The sequence below is a fragment of the Cynara cardunculus genome (assembly GCF_001531365.2).
Source record: "Cynara cardunculus var. scolymus isolate 2C chromosome LG 12, CcrdV1, whole genome shotgun sequence".
In the NCBI taxonomy this organism is placed as follows: domain Eukaryota; kingdom Viridiplantae; phylum Streptophyta; class Magnoliopsida; order Asterales; family Asteraceae; genus Cynara; species Cynara cardunculus.
In genome coordinates, this window is record NC_037539.1 from 2,039,838 (window position 1) to 2,056,732 (window position 16,895).

The 16,895-nt window shown below is 35.5% G+C and overlaps 1 protein-coding gene across 1 annotated transcript; it reads left to right on the forward strand.

Annotated features, from left to right (window-relative positions):
• The first annotated feature begins 4,000 nt into the window (after nt 1–4,000).
• Nucleotides 4,001–8,553, forward strand: LOC112523655 (protein argonaute 7-like). The gene is made up of 3 exons (XM_025133342.1): nt 4,001–4,322; nt 4,979–6,218; nt 7,113–8,553. Exons 1-3 carry the CDS (start codon nt 4,001–4,003, stop codon nt 8,551–8,553), a joined length of 3,003 nt encoding a protein of 1,000 aa, XP_024989110.1.
• The last annotated feature ends 8,342 nt before the right edge of the window (nt 8,554–16,895 follow it).

The following is a 16,895-nucleotide window of genomic DNA, read 5'->3' on the forward strand; positions in this document are numbered from 1 at the left end:
AAAATTTGAGGGAACTGCTATTCATCCATTTTGAGGCTGAGGGAGACATGCTGGTGGTCAATTAAAACAGGTTTATATTTCTACAGTTTAATTTTGCTCATACATAATGGTTAAAATATTTATATTTAATGTGTTGTACTTGGTCATACAGTTTATTGTGTAAATAGTATTCGCATAGCATGGAACTGAATTATTTTTCCAATTATGATAGTTATTTGTTAATTAAACATGTTCTTTTCCTGAATATGTATTCCACATATAAGTTCTTGAGGAATGCTTGATTGACTGGTCCTCTAATACAAAGAAGATGAGCAAGAAGAACCCRCTTGTATACTTGGATGTGTCTGTGGATCGGGATCCTGTTTAAAGAATGGTTTTTGAGGTGTGTTTTGAGCCATGATATTTTAAAATTTTCTTTCATTTGTCTGCGCATGTATTTCTACTTMTGATTCATCTATCTTCTATTTATGATTGCTTTATGTCTTTTTCTTGCCACGAAGGGAGACATCTGCTGTAGATGGTTAGTATCACTGATTATAAAGGTCATGACCTCATTATGTTTATATGGTTTTGCAGCTCTTCTCAGATCCTGAATAATCTTAAATGTGTATTTATGTTTACTCAAGTACATTGGTTTCTACTTAGCTGATCCATATATAGTATAAAGGTTAAAAGTTTGGTTTATGCAGAGATGAAATGTGTGTGTGTGTTTAGATACAGCAGCTGTTTGTTTAGATATAGCAGTTGTTTGTTTAGATACAGCAGCAAGTCATTTTCATTTATGCATGTCTATTTTGCATTTAAAATCCTGGAGCAACACATTACAAACTGCAGTTTTAGCACTAGCCATATACCCTGCTGTATTATAACACCCCTGTACATGCTTGTTTAATGGCAATATATATGAATCAKCACACAATGAGCAGAAACTTTAGTAACTGCTACTTAAGGATATGTATGTATTAAGTGATCMTGTATTGTTGCTTTCACTGTTCTGTATTTGAAGATGCTTCTGGGACAATTACTTATTACGTGATACTAATTTTGTATTGGTAATTTCACACTTCGCAGATATCAGTCCATTGATTCAGCACATCTCATGGCTTATGGTTTATTTGGACACACTTCTAACAAGTTTGAGAATAGATCATTTGACATGTTCATTCCCCTGGTAAGCTTTATACTGTACTTACTTTCCACCTTTGTGTATTGAAGTAGTTATGACTTAAAATTTTGTGTATTTATGAATGGATGGATGACTAAACTTTAAAACCCTATTCAGGTTTTTTGGAAAGTAGGTGCAGGTGGTAGCATGCATTACATTGAAGTCCAAAACTGATATTTGACATATTGTAAGAGTCCATCTGCTTGCATTATTAAAACATGATATTGAGATGTTCGTTAATTAACTACRAGCAATGGTTGGCGAATGTAGTTGATCGATGTGGTATGCAAAAGCTTTGGAAGAGGATGATGGTTGGAAGTGCGACATTTTACGTGATCGTTGCTTGCAATTTGGCATTCAGAAGTGTTCATTAGTGCGAATGTTTTAGAATCTTGCAGSAATATATGATGRTGGTTGTTRCTTGTTAGTGAAGAAATTAAGGTGGGTAGAAACTGAAGATTTACAGGGAAGAGCTCTGAGTTCATAGTCATACTGTGAATATGATGATTTTTAGAATTTGTAGGTTAGATTTTATTGTTTAAAAGGGAATTTTTCAAGGTTACATTTGTTGCTAATATTTCTACTACATGTACTTGATATGATTGGTCTTAATCAATTACTATATAAATCACACATAGGATTTTGAAATCTCATTGGTATGGTTGGAATTTCACGGGATTTTGTAAGATTTATATATAATAATGTTTCAAAATATGTTTAAAACATTATATAATATGTAAAAACCAACTGTAACTTATATCATCGTTAAATCTTATCTTATAAAATCAGTGGAACTTCAAAATCGTTAAAATTCATGGCTCCCGCCGCATTGCGCGGGTACACAACTAGTTCTCTCTAATATCCATTGCATCGATTTAGGTCTTCGATGTCTGGCCATAGAATTTCATTTGACGTTGAACTTTATGAAACACACTGAAGTACTATTATCCCTTATTAAGTATCATGAAGAAAACATGTAATACATGCATCTATAGTCCCAAAAAAAAAAACAGATCAATGATAAATAAATACTGTTTTCATAAAAAGAATCTAACATTCCAATTTCTTATTTATATCTAAAAATTAAAGAGAAAGCAAACCGACAACGGGAAACCCTAACAGGAAGATGACGACAAGACAAGAAGAACCATAAAACGAGTACATTGTTAGTATGCAAATAAAAATATAAAGGTTGTGACGAACGGGTTTTAAAAGCTCAAACTTTTTGAACGAAAACCAAAAGAAAAAAGAGAGGGAAAGTCGTGAAGACGTAGGTTATATGACCGATTTTAGAAACAAAATGATATTTTGGAAAAAAAAATAAACTTTAAGCATATTTTTACAGGAATTATATGTTAAAACATATTTTTAAGAATTAAATTACGTTTTTCGTTCCTGTGATTTGTTAAAAATTGTGATTATCGTTTATATGGTTTAGAACTTGCGATTTTCGTCCTTATGGTTTGCAATTCATTACTATTTTCGTCCTTATGATTTACAATCTATTGTTATTTCGGTTCCTGTTATATACAACTCTTTGCTATTTCGGTTTTTGTACTTAAATAGTTAAATGTAGGAATTAATTTATAGACGAAAATAACAATAACGTACATATTATAGGAACAAAAATCATAACTTCTAAACCACAAGTAAAAAAATTAAAATTATTAACAAACCATAGGGACGAAAATCGTAATTTACTATATTTTTAACATACGAAACCTCCTAATTTACTCTATTTTCAACCATAAGAGTGGTGTCTGATTGGTTTACGGATGGTGATTTGCCCCGACCCGGTGGGGAACCCGGTTCACCCGACCCGAACGGGGACGGGGATTCCCCGCTAAAACGGGTCCCGGGGACGGGGATCCCTGGTAGACTCAAACGGGGGACAGAGGATGTTACTCAAACCGGGGCCAGGGCCGGGGATCCCCGGTAGAATCAAATTAAAACATACTTTTTACCGGGTTTTGACCGGGTTTATCGGGTTTTGACCGGGGATTGCTAGAATTTGACTGGGGACGGGATGATAATCCCCGTACCCGTCGGGGGCTGGGGGACGGTATTACAAACCAGGACTGGGGATTACAAAACCCGCCCCATCCCCACCTCGTTGCCATGCCTAGATTGGTTTGAACTTGGTTTCCAAAGTCAAAAGTGTCGGGAGATCCCAGGTTCAAATCCAAGAAGAAATAAGAACCCCCCCTCCCTTGGCCAGGAACGTTCAAATACGGTGACTCCGGACTACCCGTAAAGCAGATGGTCATTCTATTTTTTTTCTTGACGCAGATGGACCATCCTGGACTTGAACCAGAGATCATCGCACCTACGGTCCAACCAATAAGGAGAAAATCAATAGATTCCTTTTTGGGAGCGATTCATTATTTTCAAACGCAACATACAACTCTCTGTTATACTGCACTCATAAGATTAGTCGGTTCACTTAACGGATTATATATCCATGTTAAATAAAGAAAACTGAAATTTCCCAATAAAAAAAATACTACATTCTCTTTAACAAAAAGAAAACCAAATAAAATAGTCCAAAAAGTAAATTACATAGAAAAATAATCCAAATATAAAAAAAGATCACATCTTTTTCCATTAAGAAGATTACACCAAATACCTCCCCCCCTCTCTCTCCCTCTCTCTCCTCCATCTCTCTCTCTCTCTCTCTCTCTCTCTCTGCAATAACTGCAGTTTCTACTACTATTCCTAGTTGCCTACTGCTATCAGAGACAAAACCCCATTTGCTTTCTTTCTCTCTCTACATATAAATACATCTCTCTCATGCAAAAACTGCACTTTTTGCCCCCATCTCTCTCTCTCTCTACCATGGAAGAAGAAACAGATAACAACAACAAATGCACACCAAAAACAAAGAGTTTAACAGCAACAACAACAACACATAACCCTCAACACCAACACCAACACCACTATCATCACCTTCATTTCCATCCACACTATCTCTTCCAGCATCATTCCAACACAAATTTTGGGTTTTTCAATCAAAATCTCTACCACCCATCTTCTTCCCCTCCTCTTCTTCCTCTGCCTCCACCTCATTCAGCCATATCTCCTCTTCCTCTGCTTGGATTCAGACCAAAACCCCATTTGCACAAACCTCCATGGAAGCAAAATCATCACCATCATCATCCTCCACCTCTTGTTGCTGCTTCTGATCCCAACTTATCTGATGAAACAGGTCTGTTCATTTTCTTCACAAAATACCCTCTCTTTCGTTCTGTGTTATTTTACTTATATATATATATATATTATTTGATGGTTTTGCTAACTTTTAAGCACTTGTCTTCATATGTTTTTGGGTTTTTAATCGATGTCCCCAAATGGGTTCCATTTGTTTTTTTGTTATTTCAAACTCCGACAAAGGTTTCGATTGATTCCAAATTTTTGCTTCTTCTTGTTTTCAAGAACATAAAATCTTGATTTTTTCAAGCTGAGAATCTTTTGGTAAAAAAATAAATATTTAATTAATTTCGATTTCTTTTAATTACAGTAATCTTCTGTTAATCTTGATTTTTTTATTAAAATAACGAATTTTATCAACCAAATTCACTTTTTAACCGCTTTTCAAAAGCGTTTTTAGTCAAAATTTACGCAAAAAGTTGAACCCTAAAAGTTTGAATATTTGTGTGGATTTTCTGTTTCAGAAATTCAATTGAAAAAATGGTAAAAAAATAGATGGAATCCGCTGTTTTTGTTCAATTTTTTTTTGTTGTTTGTGAAGAATTTGGTATGAAAATGTGAAATAATCTCAAATGGGACCCATAATGTTCTTAATTTCTGCAATTAAAACAGCTTTAGAGATGATTCCAAGAGCAATTAACTCATCAATGGGAGCAAAAAGAGATGAATTTCAGCCGGTTAGGGATTTACCACCACCAGCGCCACCGTTGAAGGTGGCAAGACGGCCGGATTCCGGTGGCTCAGATGGAACAGTTATCTCACTTTTAGCCAATCATTTCCTCGTTAAATTCAACCCTTTACAGCAAATTTACCACTACGATGTTGAAATCTCTCCAAAACCTTCGAAAGACGTCGCTAGATTGATCAAGAATAAACTTGTAGAAGAAAATTCCGCCATTTTTTCCGGCGGAAATCCAAGCTTTGATGGCCGGAGAAATCTTTTTAGCCCAATTAAGTTTCAGAAAGATAGACTTGAACTCTACATTAACCTCCCACTTCCAATTCCCAACTCTCTGATTACTCCAAATTTAGAAGATAATACCGAAAAACTGAAGCTTTTTAGGGTAAGCATCAAGATTGTATCGAAACTCGATGGCGGAGAACTGAGTAAATACTTGAGAAACGACACCGATGAATCGATCCCGCTTCCGCAAGACTATCTTCAAGCATTAGATGTCGTTCTTCGCGAAAACCCGTTATCGGAATGCACTCCGTTAGGGCGGTCGCTTTACTCGACCTCCATGGGAGGAGCTAAAGATATAGGAGGAGGAGCAATTGGACTTAGAGGGTTTTTCCAAAGTCTTAGACCTACAAAACAAGGACTTGCCCTCAATGTCGACTTAACGGTCACCGCGTTTCACGAGAGCATTGGCGTAATCCCGTATTTACAGAAACGTCTTTCGTTTCTGAACGATCTTTCCGAGAGGAAAACACGAGGGTTGACAGGTGAAGAGAAGAAAGAGGTCGAAAAGGCGTTGAAGAACGTAAAAGTGTTTGTTTGTCACCGGGAGACCGTGCAACGATATAAAGTTCACAGCTTGACGGATGAATCTACGGAGAATCTTTGGTTTCGAGATCGAAACGGGAATAATTTGTGGGTTTTGAATTACTTCAAAGAACAGTATAACTACAAGATTCAGTACAGGAACTTGCCGTGTTTGCAGACTAGTCGAAGACGGCCATGTTATCTTCCGATGGAGCTTTGTGTGGTTTGCGAAGGCCAGAAGTTTCTCGGGAAACTTTCCGATGATCAAACCGCGAAAATACTCAAATTGGGTTGCCAAAAACCGCGAGAAAGGAAGGCGATCATCGACGGAGTCATGGCTGGACCCTTCGGTCCATCAAGGTAACCCTTCTCTTTCTTATTCTTATAAGAGGCCAACTATTTTTAGATGTTTTAAGATACTGCTTTATAAGACTTCAGTTTGTACGGCGGTTTTTAACAAACACTTACCCTGTAAGTGCTTACTGGTAAAACTAAACTCTATTATTTACTTACCGGGTAAGATTTTAGTCCACCAAAACGACATCGTATGCAACAATTTACCCGGTAAGCGCTTACCGTGGTAAGAGTCGTCGCCCTTACTTACCGGGTAAGACTCTTGGTCCTTGTCTCATTCTTACCGGGTAAGATTCTTCGTCCTTACCATATTCATCCAGTGGGGTAACATGACTTGGTAAGCACTTACCCGGATAAGCGTTTGGTAAACGGCCCCTTACTTAAGGATGTTGAAGTAAGTTGATACGACGCTTTTGAGCGTCCTAACAAGTTTTCAGGACAATTTCAAAATAAACACCTGTACACATTATGCACAATTGTTTGGTCTAAAAATCTGTTTGTTGGCAGCTTAATGAGCTTAATCGTACTTACAATTTAATGACCTTAATAGTAATTACAGCTTATTCGGTCAGCTATATAGAAAGTGGCTTATTCAGTAAGTTTCTAGGGGGAGCTTTATGAGAAAAGTCAAGTTTTTTCCGAACCTGTCACTCTCAATTAAAAAACACGAGCCTTCTATCTATGAAAAAAAACCCGGCAAACAAAAACCTTCCCATTCTATACAGATATCTTTATCCATACAGGACTTGACGAAAAAAACCAACCATCCTCTTTAAGTCTTTTAAATCCGTTTACTAGGGCATTTAGACATATATGATGATCTATAAATCGACTTTGTTGTAGTGATTCCTTATAGATTTTATCTAGTGTTCTGATGTTTTCTTCGGATTGCTGCAACAGCGCACACCAAGCCCGCGAATTCAATCTCCGTGTTTTGACGGAGATGACAAAGTTGAACGGCCGTGTTCTTCAGCCACCAAAGCTTAAGCTCGGAGATGGTGGTGAAGTGACGGATCTGATACCTTCACGCCATGATCGGCAATGGAACTTTTCCGGTAGCCAGGTTTTCGAAGGGAGCCGAATCGGGAGATGGGCTCTCGTTAGTTTTGGAGGAACCACCGCGCAGAAATCGATCATCCCGAAATTCATCGATCAATTAACTCAAAGATGTGAGCAATTAGGGATTTTTCTTAACAAGAACACAGTCATAAGGCCACAGTTTGAATCAATGCAAGTTCTTAACAATGTGAATCTTCTTGAATCAAAGCTCAAAAAGATCCAAAGATCTGCATCTAATAATCTGCAGCTTTTGATTTGTGTGATGGAAAAGAAACACAAAGGTTATGCAGATTTGAAGCGGATAAGCGAAACCAGCATCGGGGTTATGAGCCAGTGTTGTTTGTATCAAAATCTTGCGAGATTAAGCTCGCAGTTTCTCGCGAATTTGGCAATCAAGATCAATGCCAAGATCGGTGGGTGCACCGTGGCTCTGTACACGTCGTTGCCAGCTCAGATCCCGCGGCTTCTGACCCTCGATGAGCCGGTGATGTTTATGGGTGCGGATGTAACACACCCGCACCCACTTGACGATTTCAGCCCGTCGGTGGCGGCTGTGGTCGGGTCGGTGAACTGGCCGGCAGCTAACAAGTACGTTTCCAAAATGCGATCTCAGACTCACCGGCAAGAAATTATTCAAGACTTGAGTATAATGGTGGAAGAGATACTACATGATTTCGTCCGGGAGCTTTCGAAGCTGCCGAAACGAGTGATTTTCTTTCGGGATGGCGTGAGTGAGACGCAGTTTCATAAGGTGCTTCGTGACGAATTGCAAGCGATTCGGGATGCATTTTCGCGTTTCACCGGCTACAACCCGCCGATCACGTTTGCCGTGGTCCAGAAACGGCACCACACACGGCTGTTCCCTGCGGACCCGGTATCTGGTGCTGCCCGAAACCAGTTTTCCGACGAGAACGTGCCGCCAGGCACGGTGGTTGACTCGGTCATCACCCACCCGAAAGAATTCGATTTCTATCTATGCAGCCATTGGGGTGTAAAGGGTACAAGCCGGCCGACTCATTATCACGTTTTATGGGATGAGAATGGGTTCACTTCCGATGAACTCGAGAAACTGGTTTACAATCTTTGCTTCACTTTTGTAAGGTGCACCAAGCCTGTTTCATTGGTGCCACCATGTTATTATGCTCATTTGGCCGCTTATCGAGGCCGGCTGTACCTTGATCGGACCGGTGGTTCGTCGGGGCTCACGAGATGTGGCCCACCGAAAACCATCCCGCTCCCGAAAGTACGTGAGAGTGTTAAGAATCTTATGTTTTATTGTTGATATAGTTAACGATGCTCTATATAACGTTTTACCCTAAACAAACCTAGAATTTTTAACATCGTATCGATTTAAATTCGTTTTTTATCAAAACAAATCACAAGCCAGTGACGAGAAAGTGGGTTTCGTGGTTACAATCAATCGAATAATGTATATATATTGTACTCTTTGAATACTATATTTTGACCCTTTTTATGTCTTCGGTTTCACGAAATCAGTATTGGGATAATCCAAGAAACGATTACTGAGTATGAGTCATTACCCTCACTTATCAATACTTGTTATGTTCATCCGGGTAGATAATTAAACTAGTAAACACTTACCAGGTAACTGTACACAGATAATATATTATTTAATTTATATGTTTGAAGTTTAGATTGGAAAGAAATGGTGGTTTATATGTGTAATATAATAGAATAGGAGCACCATTACTTCCTGTTTATAATTTGGTCATGCATGCAGAAAAAGCAATGACAGTAAATATATATATATATAATATTTATTATTATAATAATAAAAATAATAATAATAATAATAAATAATTAAGAGGTAATAAATTGGTGTCAGTTCCGTTAAGTCCCAATCAGAGGCAGTAGAAAGGACCAAAGTTGTTCCTTTTGCTCTGTGGAAATGTCACATCAACTTTCCAGCCAAAATCCTATGCGGCTCTTCTTGTGCGTTATCTCATAGTCCGAAGAATCAAAAGGCTGTCCAGCCGTTGGACCACTAAAACCTGATGGAACACGATACCATTCCGTACTCTCTCAGCCATAAGATTCCTGCCTACCTAACTGGATCATGACGTCAAAAGTTATGTATTTTTGGGTCCTACCTTATGCATATGCTTACGTGTAAAATGTGGTTTCGCCCATAAACCGATAGTTAATTGTGTGACTTCCTGAAACCGGTCCCAAACCGGGTCGGGTTTAAATCGGTCTCCATCTTTGATTTCTCTTTAAGGAATATCTTAGAGCAAAAACATTTCAAAAATCTTCGTTACGGACGATTTCTTAAAGATATTTTAAGGTGTTGTTTGGCAGTTGTTGAATGATTTGTTGTTAAATGATTAAGTTGTCAGAATGATTAAAAGAGTTTACCTTATAACTCCTTCTGAATCATTTCAAATTGTTTCTTCTGATTTAGCAACTCTCTCTTCTCTTCATCTRAGYTGCTTTTGTCATTCTCCGAAGCTATGTCAAGCCACTTCCTCTTCTCAGTAAGCTCTTTTGCAATTACTGTATACTTCTTTGAAGTATTTCTTTTCTCTATAGCAAATTGCTTTTTTTCTTCGTCTAAAGCCTTTTGCTTTAAGTCAATGCTTTCAGACAGTTTATGTAGCTGGCTCTGATAGTCTTCGAAGATGTCTGTCTTTTCTTTAGCATTCTTTTCTCTTTCCAAAATGATAAGCTGCTCAAAATCCAAGATTTGCTTTAGAAGCATCTTGGCGTTTAGCTCRAGAGAGTTAATCTTCTTCTCGTAAGATTCTCGTTCAATTCCAAACTTTCTTTCAACTTCCATAATTCTCTTCTTTTCTATTTCCATCTCTTTTCTTTCATCACTTAAAATATTTTCAGTCTTTAAAACCTTTTCCTTTTCTAATCCCAATAATCTCTGAAACTCAGTCAGCTCATGCTCAGTCTTGTGGAACTTCTCAGTTAAATCCTTGATATCTGAATTGCTCCTTGGAGAGTTCCTCTCAGCAATTAGTTCAATTTGAACTTTTTGGAGTTTGTTGTGCAAATCTTTATAAGATTGATTCCTTGTTTTTCTTTCTTCGTCAAATTTTACTGTGATATTATCCAAGGATTTGTTAAGTTTATCTAACTCATATTTGGATTCATCCTTAACTTTTTCTATCTTTTCTTTATATTCTCGATGCAAAGTTTAATTACATCACATTAACATAATTCTGAACTTTAAAGTTCTTTTCCAGTTCAACATACTTTGCTCTCAATTCTTGATTCTCCTTCATAAGAATATCTGTCATTTTAAAAAATTGATTAGTTAAGGATCTATGCAGTGAAATCAGATAAAAGAAATATGAACAGTTAATCTCAAAAGGAACAGAAAAACACAAACACTGAAAAACTCACGCAAAAAACAAATATACAATGATCCAAAAGAAAATCTAAACACAAACAACCTAAGAAACCAAAAACAGTTCAAAAAACAATAATCCAAGTCCAAAAACCTGAGACTAAGTCCAAATCAAACAGATCCAAGCCCAAATACAATACAGAAGTTACAATTTTAAAAAAAATATCTATCTGCTCTAGAAAATCTATCCAAAAGTCACTTGAATGCTTCGCGAATCAGTTGCTTCACTTGGAGAAACGTAATACTGCACACAACTATATTTTCAAAACAATTTACTAAATCTGCAGCTGTATCAGTCTTGTTGCTGTTACAAAAATCTGTCCAATGTTGTTGCTGTGAAATCTCAAACACAAACACAAATGCTACTTACTCACAAACCTTTGTTTTAGACTTGTTGTGTGTGCACAGGACCTCTGCAATGCTGTTAAGAACCTGTGGAGCTTACCAACTGCTGTTTTAAACACCAACACAACACAACTGCTGTTTCTGTTTTAGCTTCAGCACTGTTTTAAATCTATATGCTGTCAAAACTGTTAAGACCTGCTTGTTGTTTAGCTATGTAACAGTTTCAAACCTGTTTTACCTCACCTACTGTCCAATCTGCCGAACTACTGCGGTCTGTTTTACCAATACAGAACAAAAAACAGATCCTGTGTATGCACACAGAACCTGTACACAACTATTTGTAGCTGTTGTTTAAAAACTACTGCTGTTTGTTGCTACTGTTACAAGACTGTGGAGCTGCTTGCTGCTTGCAGAAAATGAAACAGTTGCTGTTCTTATTGACAAAGCAAGACCACAATCAAGACCTGCTTAAACACTTCACACAGCTGCTTAAAACAAAAACATGTAAAAACAGTTTAAACCTGTTAAAAATCACTTACACATCTCTGCTTCAAACACCACAAACACAACAGAAACAGCAAACCATTGTCACAATGTTTAAACCTGTTACTGCACAAAAATTAAACATGTTGCTGCTTTGTGTATGCTGTTGTTGTCACTGTGTAGCTTCTGTCAAATTCAATATGCTGTCAAGATGGGTAGTTCATCATGCAGCTTGCATCTGTTAAACAGATCCTTACTACCAGCAGCTTGAAAACATGAAACCGCTTTCCACTCTGTATGCTTAAACCTGCTTAACCTGTGCAATTACCAACCAGCAACTGATCAAGTCTTAATACAAACTCAAAACAATTATAAATCCCTTAGAACTGTTAAAAGAAACTCATTTATGCCATTTGCATCTTGAATTGGTGCTGCTGCAAGGATTTCTTAAAGCACCAGTCAACAAATCATCAACTAAATGTCCACCCTTGAGCCCCTCATGTAGTTGCTTCAACAACATTGGCACAACCAAAATATACACATCAACAGTAAGAAGCTCAAAATCAATGTAATATATCTGTGTAGAATTCAGACAAGTTATAAACAGATTAAGCCTAGCTCCAATCGATTTATGTAAATTCGATGATAAAGCAATCGAACAATCTAAGCAATTTATACCAACAGATATCGAGCCACACGAGTGATATATGAACTTGAACTCCGACTAACTTGAACCTGTGCTTAATTTCCTAACCATCAAATCTAATTCAATCAAACCAGTCTTAATCAGTGTGCGGATAACTCTTCTCAAACAAGGTAAGTTTAACCAGTCAATATATTGAGCGATTTATCAATATGAATCAAGAAACAGAGAATAATTTAAAATCTGGATAATATGAATTAAGCGGATTAGAAGTCCGCTCAAAATACTTGGAAACCACTAAAAGATTTTTTTTTTTTGCTAAACAAGATTCACCTCTTAACTATCCAGAAGCTGTCTTTTAATTGAACTATTAAAAAGTAAACAAACAACCCCTAAACCTTTAAACTTGATTATTCTACATAATATTCTTTTTTTTATTGTTGCCAATTTAACGATGTTGTTGATCATATGCGATGATCGTGAGGTGAAAACCCAAGTGCATAAACAAGTTGTTGTCTTGCCGACTCGGGTTTTTTCCATCGACAGTATAAAGGTAACACATTGTGGCTTAGTAAGTATTACCAATAAGATTGTTTCACAAAGGGGTTCAATGGAAGCCCACACGTGGCAACCAATAGAAAGTCTTGCGGTAATTCTTTTGACAATTGATTGATCAACTATATATTCGATAAATGAAACAATTGAAATAGGACAATCAGTAATGTCCCAGTAGTCGTGCATGCAATTAAAGAACATGACTAGAATCATCTTCAAGTGTTTGAAGATATGAAGTTCCCATTTTTTATTTGTTTGCTAAAAGTGTGTTCAGTCAAGGACATTCTCCAGTGATGGAGGGAGAATACACAAATGCAGTACAATCGAACGAATTGCACAATAGTTCACCTTTCTATTAGCTTCATTGAATGTCGTTTCTCGATCATACCTGATTGAAGTGGGAATTGAGGGTGATCTTGATGTGATGTGATATATATATATATATATATATATATAGAGAGAGAGAGAGAGAGAGAGAGAGAGAGAGAGAGAAATATGTAATTACATGAATACATAAACAAGGTGAAAAGGTGAAAATCTATCTAAAAAATTGAGGTGTTGAAGGATCCAATATAACATACCTTTTTTTTAAATATGCTTGTCAATTGCCTCTAAATGTGTTTTATGTGTTTAATAAGGTAAATTTGTATTTTTATTATGCTCTATAGAGGATTTTAAGCAAAATCTTTAAGAAATTTAAGGGTTCCATAGGTTGTTATAGAGTTAGCAGCTGTATCCTCTCGTTCAGAGTTCGAATAACTCTGAACTCAAGGTCTTTAGACTTCGTCTTCATATTTGATATTAAGCACTCACTAGGTCTCCAGACTTATAAAGCTCTGAAGTCTTTTTTTTTTTTCAAGAGATCTGAAGAATGACTATTCAGACTTGTAAAACTCTGAAGTCTTCTTTTCAAGAGACCTGGAGAATGTATTTTCAGACTTGTAAAGCTTTAAGGTCTTCTTTTCCATAAATATGATAAATTGTTTTTCAAAGTATAGTTCAACCAGAGGTGCTCTGGTCATCCAGAGGAACTCTGGTCCTGGATGCTTGTGAACCAGATGTTTTGGTCTTTAGAAGCAGAGGCTTTGGTTGCTCTTTTAGTGAATCTTCCATCCTAGTGTCCAGAAACTATGGTCTTTAGAACTAGAGACTCTAATCCCCCAGAGATGGCTCTTAAGACTTAGTGTAAGACTCTAACCGGGTAAGATTCTTGGTCCTTGTTTCGCTCTTACCGGGTAAGATTCTTAGTCTTTGTCATATTCATCTGGTAAGGTGATGTGAGTTGATAAGGGTTTACCCAAGTAAACATTTGGTAAACGACCTCTAAGTAGACATGTATACAGGGATGACATGTGTTTTCAAAATAATTATATGATTTATTATTATTTTCAATTTAATAATAAGTTTTTAAGAAAATTACTCTTACTTAAAAAATATATAATAATTACTTTTACTTTGTAATTATCCAATTATTTAAAGTTTAACCAATGATTTTTTGAATAATCACCTTGATACTAAATTCAATAAAACTTTTATCAAACGATGGATTTTTTTTTCTATGTTGCCATTTTTACCTTTAGCAAACTTTTATTTTATACCAAAGGGCTTTTGACTTAGCGGTATCATAGTCTTTGGCCTTCTAGGAGGTCAGGAGTTCAAACCTCACCAAATATAAGAAGATGTGTAGGTTTATTTGTTGCATTTACCGTATATAAATCTTATATACTTCAAAAAAGGAAACTTTTATTTTATCTAATGTTTTATCTTATATATTTTTACAATTTGAGATAGTATAATACGGTATGAGTATATCCATATGTTTTATCTTATAATTGGTTACAGTTAATCGGCTAATTTTAACGTTATGATATTATATAATCAAATAAACGACGGTTTTTGTCTGTGTGATATGTTAAAATTTGTGATGTTTGTTTTTATGTTTTTGAAAATACGGTTTTATCCATGCAGTTTGCAATTTATTATTGTTTTCCTCTCTAAAATTAAACTTTGTTAGTAGTTTACGATTAAATATTAGAGACGAATAACAACCATAAATTGTATATCATAGGGACGATAAAAAAACAATGATTTGTAAACCAGAACGACGAAAAAACAGTCAACTTTAAACCATATGGACGAAAAAAGTATGAATTATAAACCACAAAGTCTAGAGATACACAAGGCTCGAGTTTATTCAAACATGGGTTCGGGCCTTTCAAGCCCGTTTTCAGTGGGCAAAATAGGCGGTAGCTTTTTCCAGACACGTGTTGGTTTTGGGGTTGAACAATGGCCTCATAGGGATTTTTCATGCCAAAACTTTTACAAATTGAGCAGTCTGATCAGGCTTTGAGGCCTGGCGTGTACCGCGTTTGAAGCTTACTGGGGCTTGGCTTTTTTTGGGCCGAACTTAGGGGTTGTTCGGTTCATTTTTTTATTAAGTCTTATATGGCTTAAATTGTCTATAGTGATAAAACTATCTTTATGATATTTGATAAGTCGTTCGATTGTTATACTAAATAAACCGTATGAATTATGAAAATTACTATTTTACCCTTTGTTTTTTCATTGAATATTCAGTTTCAATTCAACCACCAAACCTATCTATTTCTCCCCTTTAACCAAACCAACCGATTTCTCCTCTGATTTGAGAGGGTAATTTCATCAAATTGAGAGGGTTGTTTCATCACCACAAGAAAGGCAAAGGAGCAACGATAAAAAACTTAAATCAAAAACTGAATTCAAATCATAAATTAGAAACTTATATCAAACCCAAAATCACCAGCAAAAACCAATGGGCCCAAGGCTTGAACCAAAAGGAACAAAAATTGTTGGTCCAATTGCCACCGTAATCAAGCAAGAAAGATGAATGAGGGAGGGGTCACGAATACGATGTTGATGAGAGCAATCTCCATGTTTCTTCATTTTTGCAACGATGGAGACACAATGCAGATACAGAACATATTTGAGAGGGCTGATTTGTATAATAATCTTACTGATTTGAGAGGGTCGATTTGTGAGGGCAAGAAGAGGAACAGTGATAGATCTATAGAGGAGGAGGAAGATGCGTTTTTTTCCCAAGGGCAGTGAGGGAAAAGGGCCAGCTGAACATGAACAAGAGTCTTCCTCTTGCTGACCTAATAAACTATTAATTTCCAGATTAAGCCGTAACCGAACAACAACCTATAACTGAGCTAATATAATATATAGGTTATACAACTCATTAAACTACAACTGAACAGCCCATTAGGTCGGACCTACACCGGACTTCGAGCTTAACCTTCTTTACAAAGTCTTAACCATGTATAAACGAAAAACATAGTTTACTCTACATAACAATTTTAAACACACATAAAGTTTCATCGTTAAATAAAACTAAAATGATACTCACACAATATATGCAGTGAGATACATCTCGATTTTAATGTTTTATTTAATATTTGTCTCTATCATTTTATATGGTTTTGCAAAAAAGATAATATTTTTATTTTGGAATAAAACATAAATTTGAAAAAAAAAATGTTGATATTAATATTAAGTTAACTATTTAAAAGCTATATTTTTTATGTAATTTCTTTAATTCATTTTTTTTTATAATTTAATTTAAGTTTAATAATAAAGTAATTTATTTTTGGTTTACTAATATAATTTTTTTACAAAAATAATAATTAAGTATTATATTAGAAGTCAATTAGTATCCTAATTATTTTAGATTTTTTATATTTAAAATTAGATGTTTATATTGTATTTAATTATGTTTATCTACAAATAGTTACACAAATTCAATTATGAAACTTTAATAAGTTGTACTATGCACGATCTACTTGTAATTTTGAATTTTAAGAAATATACATCAATAAACAATATTTTATACATAAAAATGATTTTTAAGAGTTTTTGTAAAATATTCTATAATATTAGAAAGGTACTTGCGTGATGCAGCGATATGTATCTTGATTTTAATGTTTCATTTCATTTTTTGTCTCCATCGATTTTATAATACGGTTTTATATGTTCTAATAAAATATAAATTTAATAATATCATAAAACTTTGAAAAAAAATATCGTATCAAATTAACTATTTAAAAGTTATATTTTTTGTGTAATTCTTTTAGTTTAATGTCTTTTATTATAACTTAATTTAGGTTTGATTAAAAAGTAACTTATTTTTGGTTTAATAATATAATTTTTTATAAATATAATATTTAGGTATTTTGTTAGAATG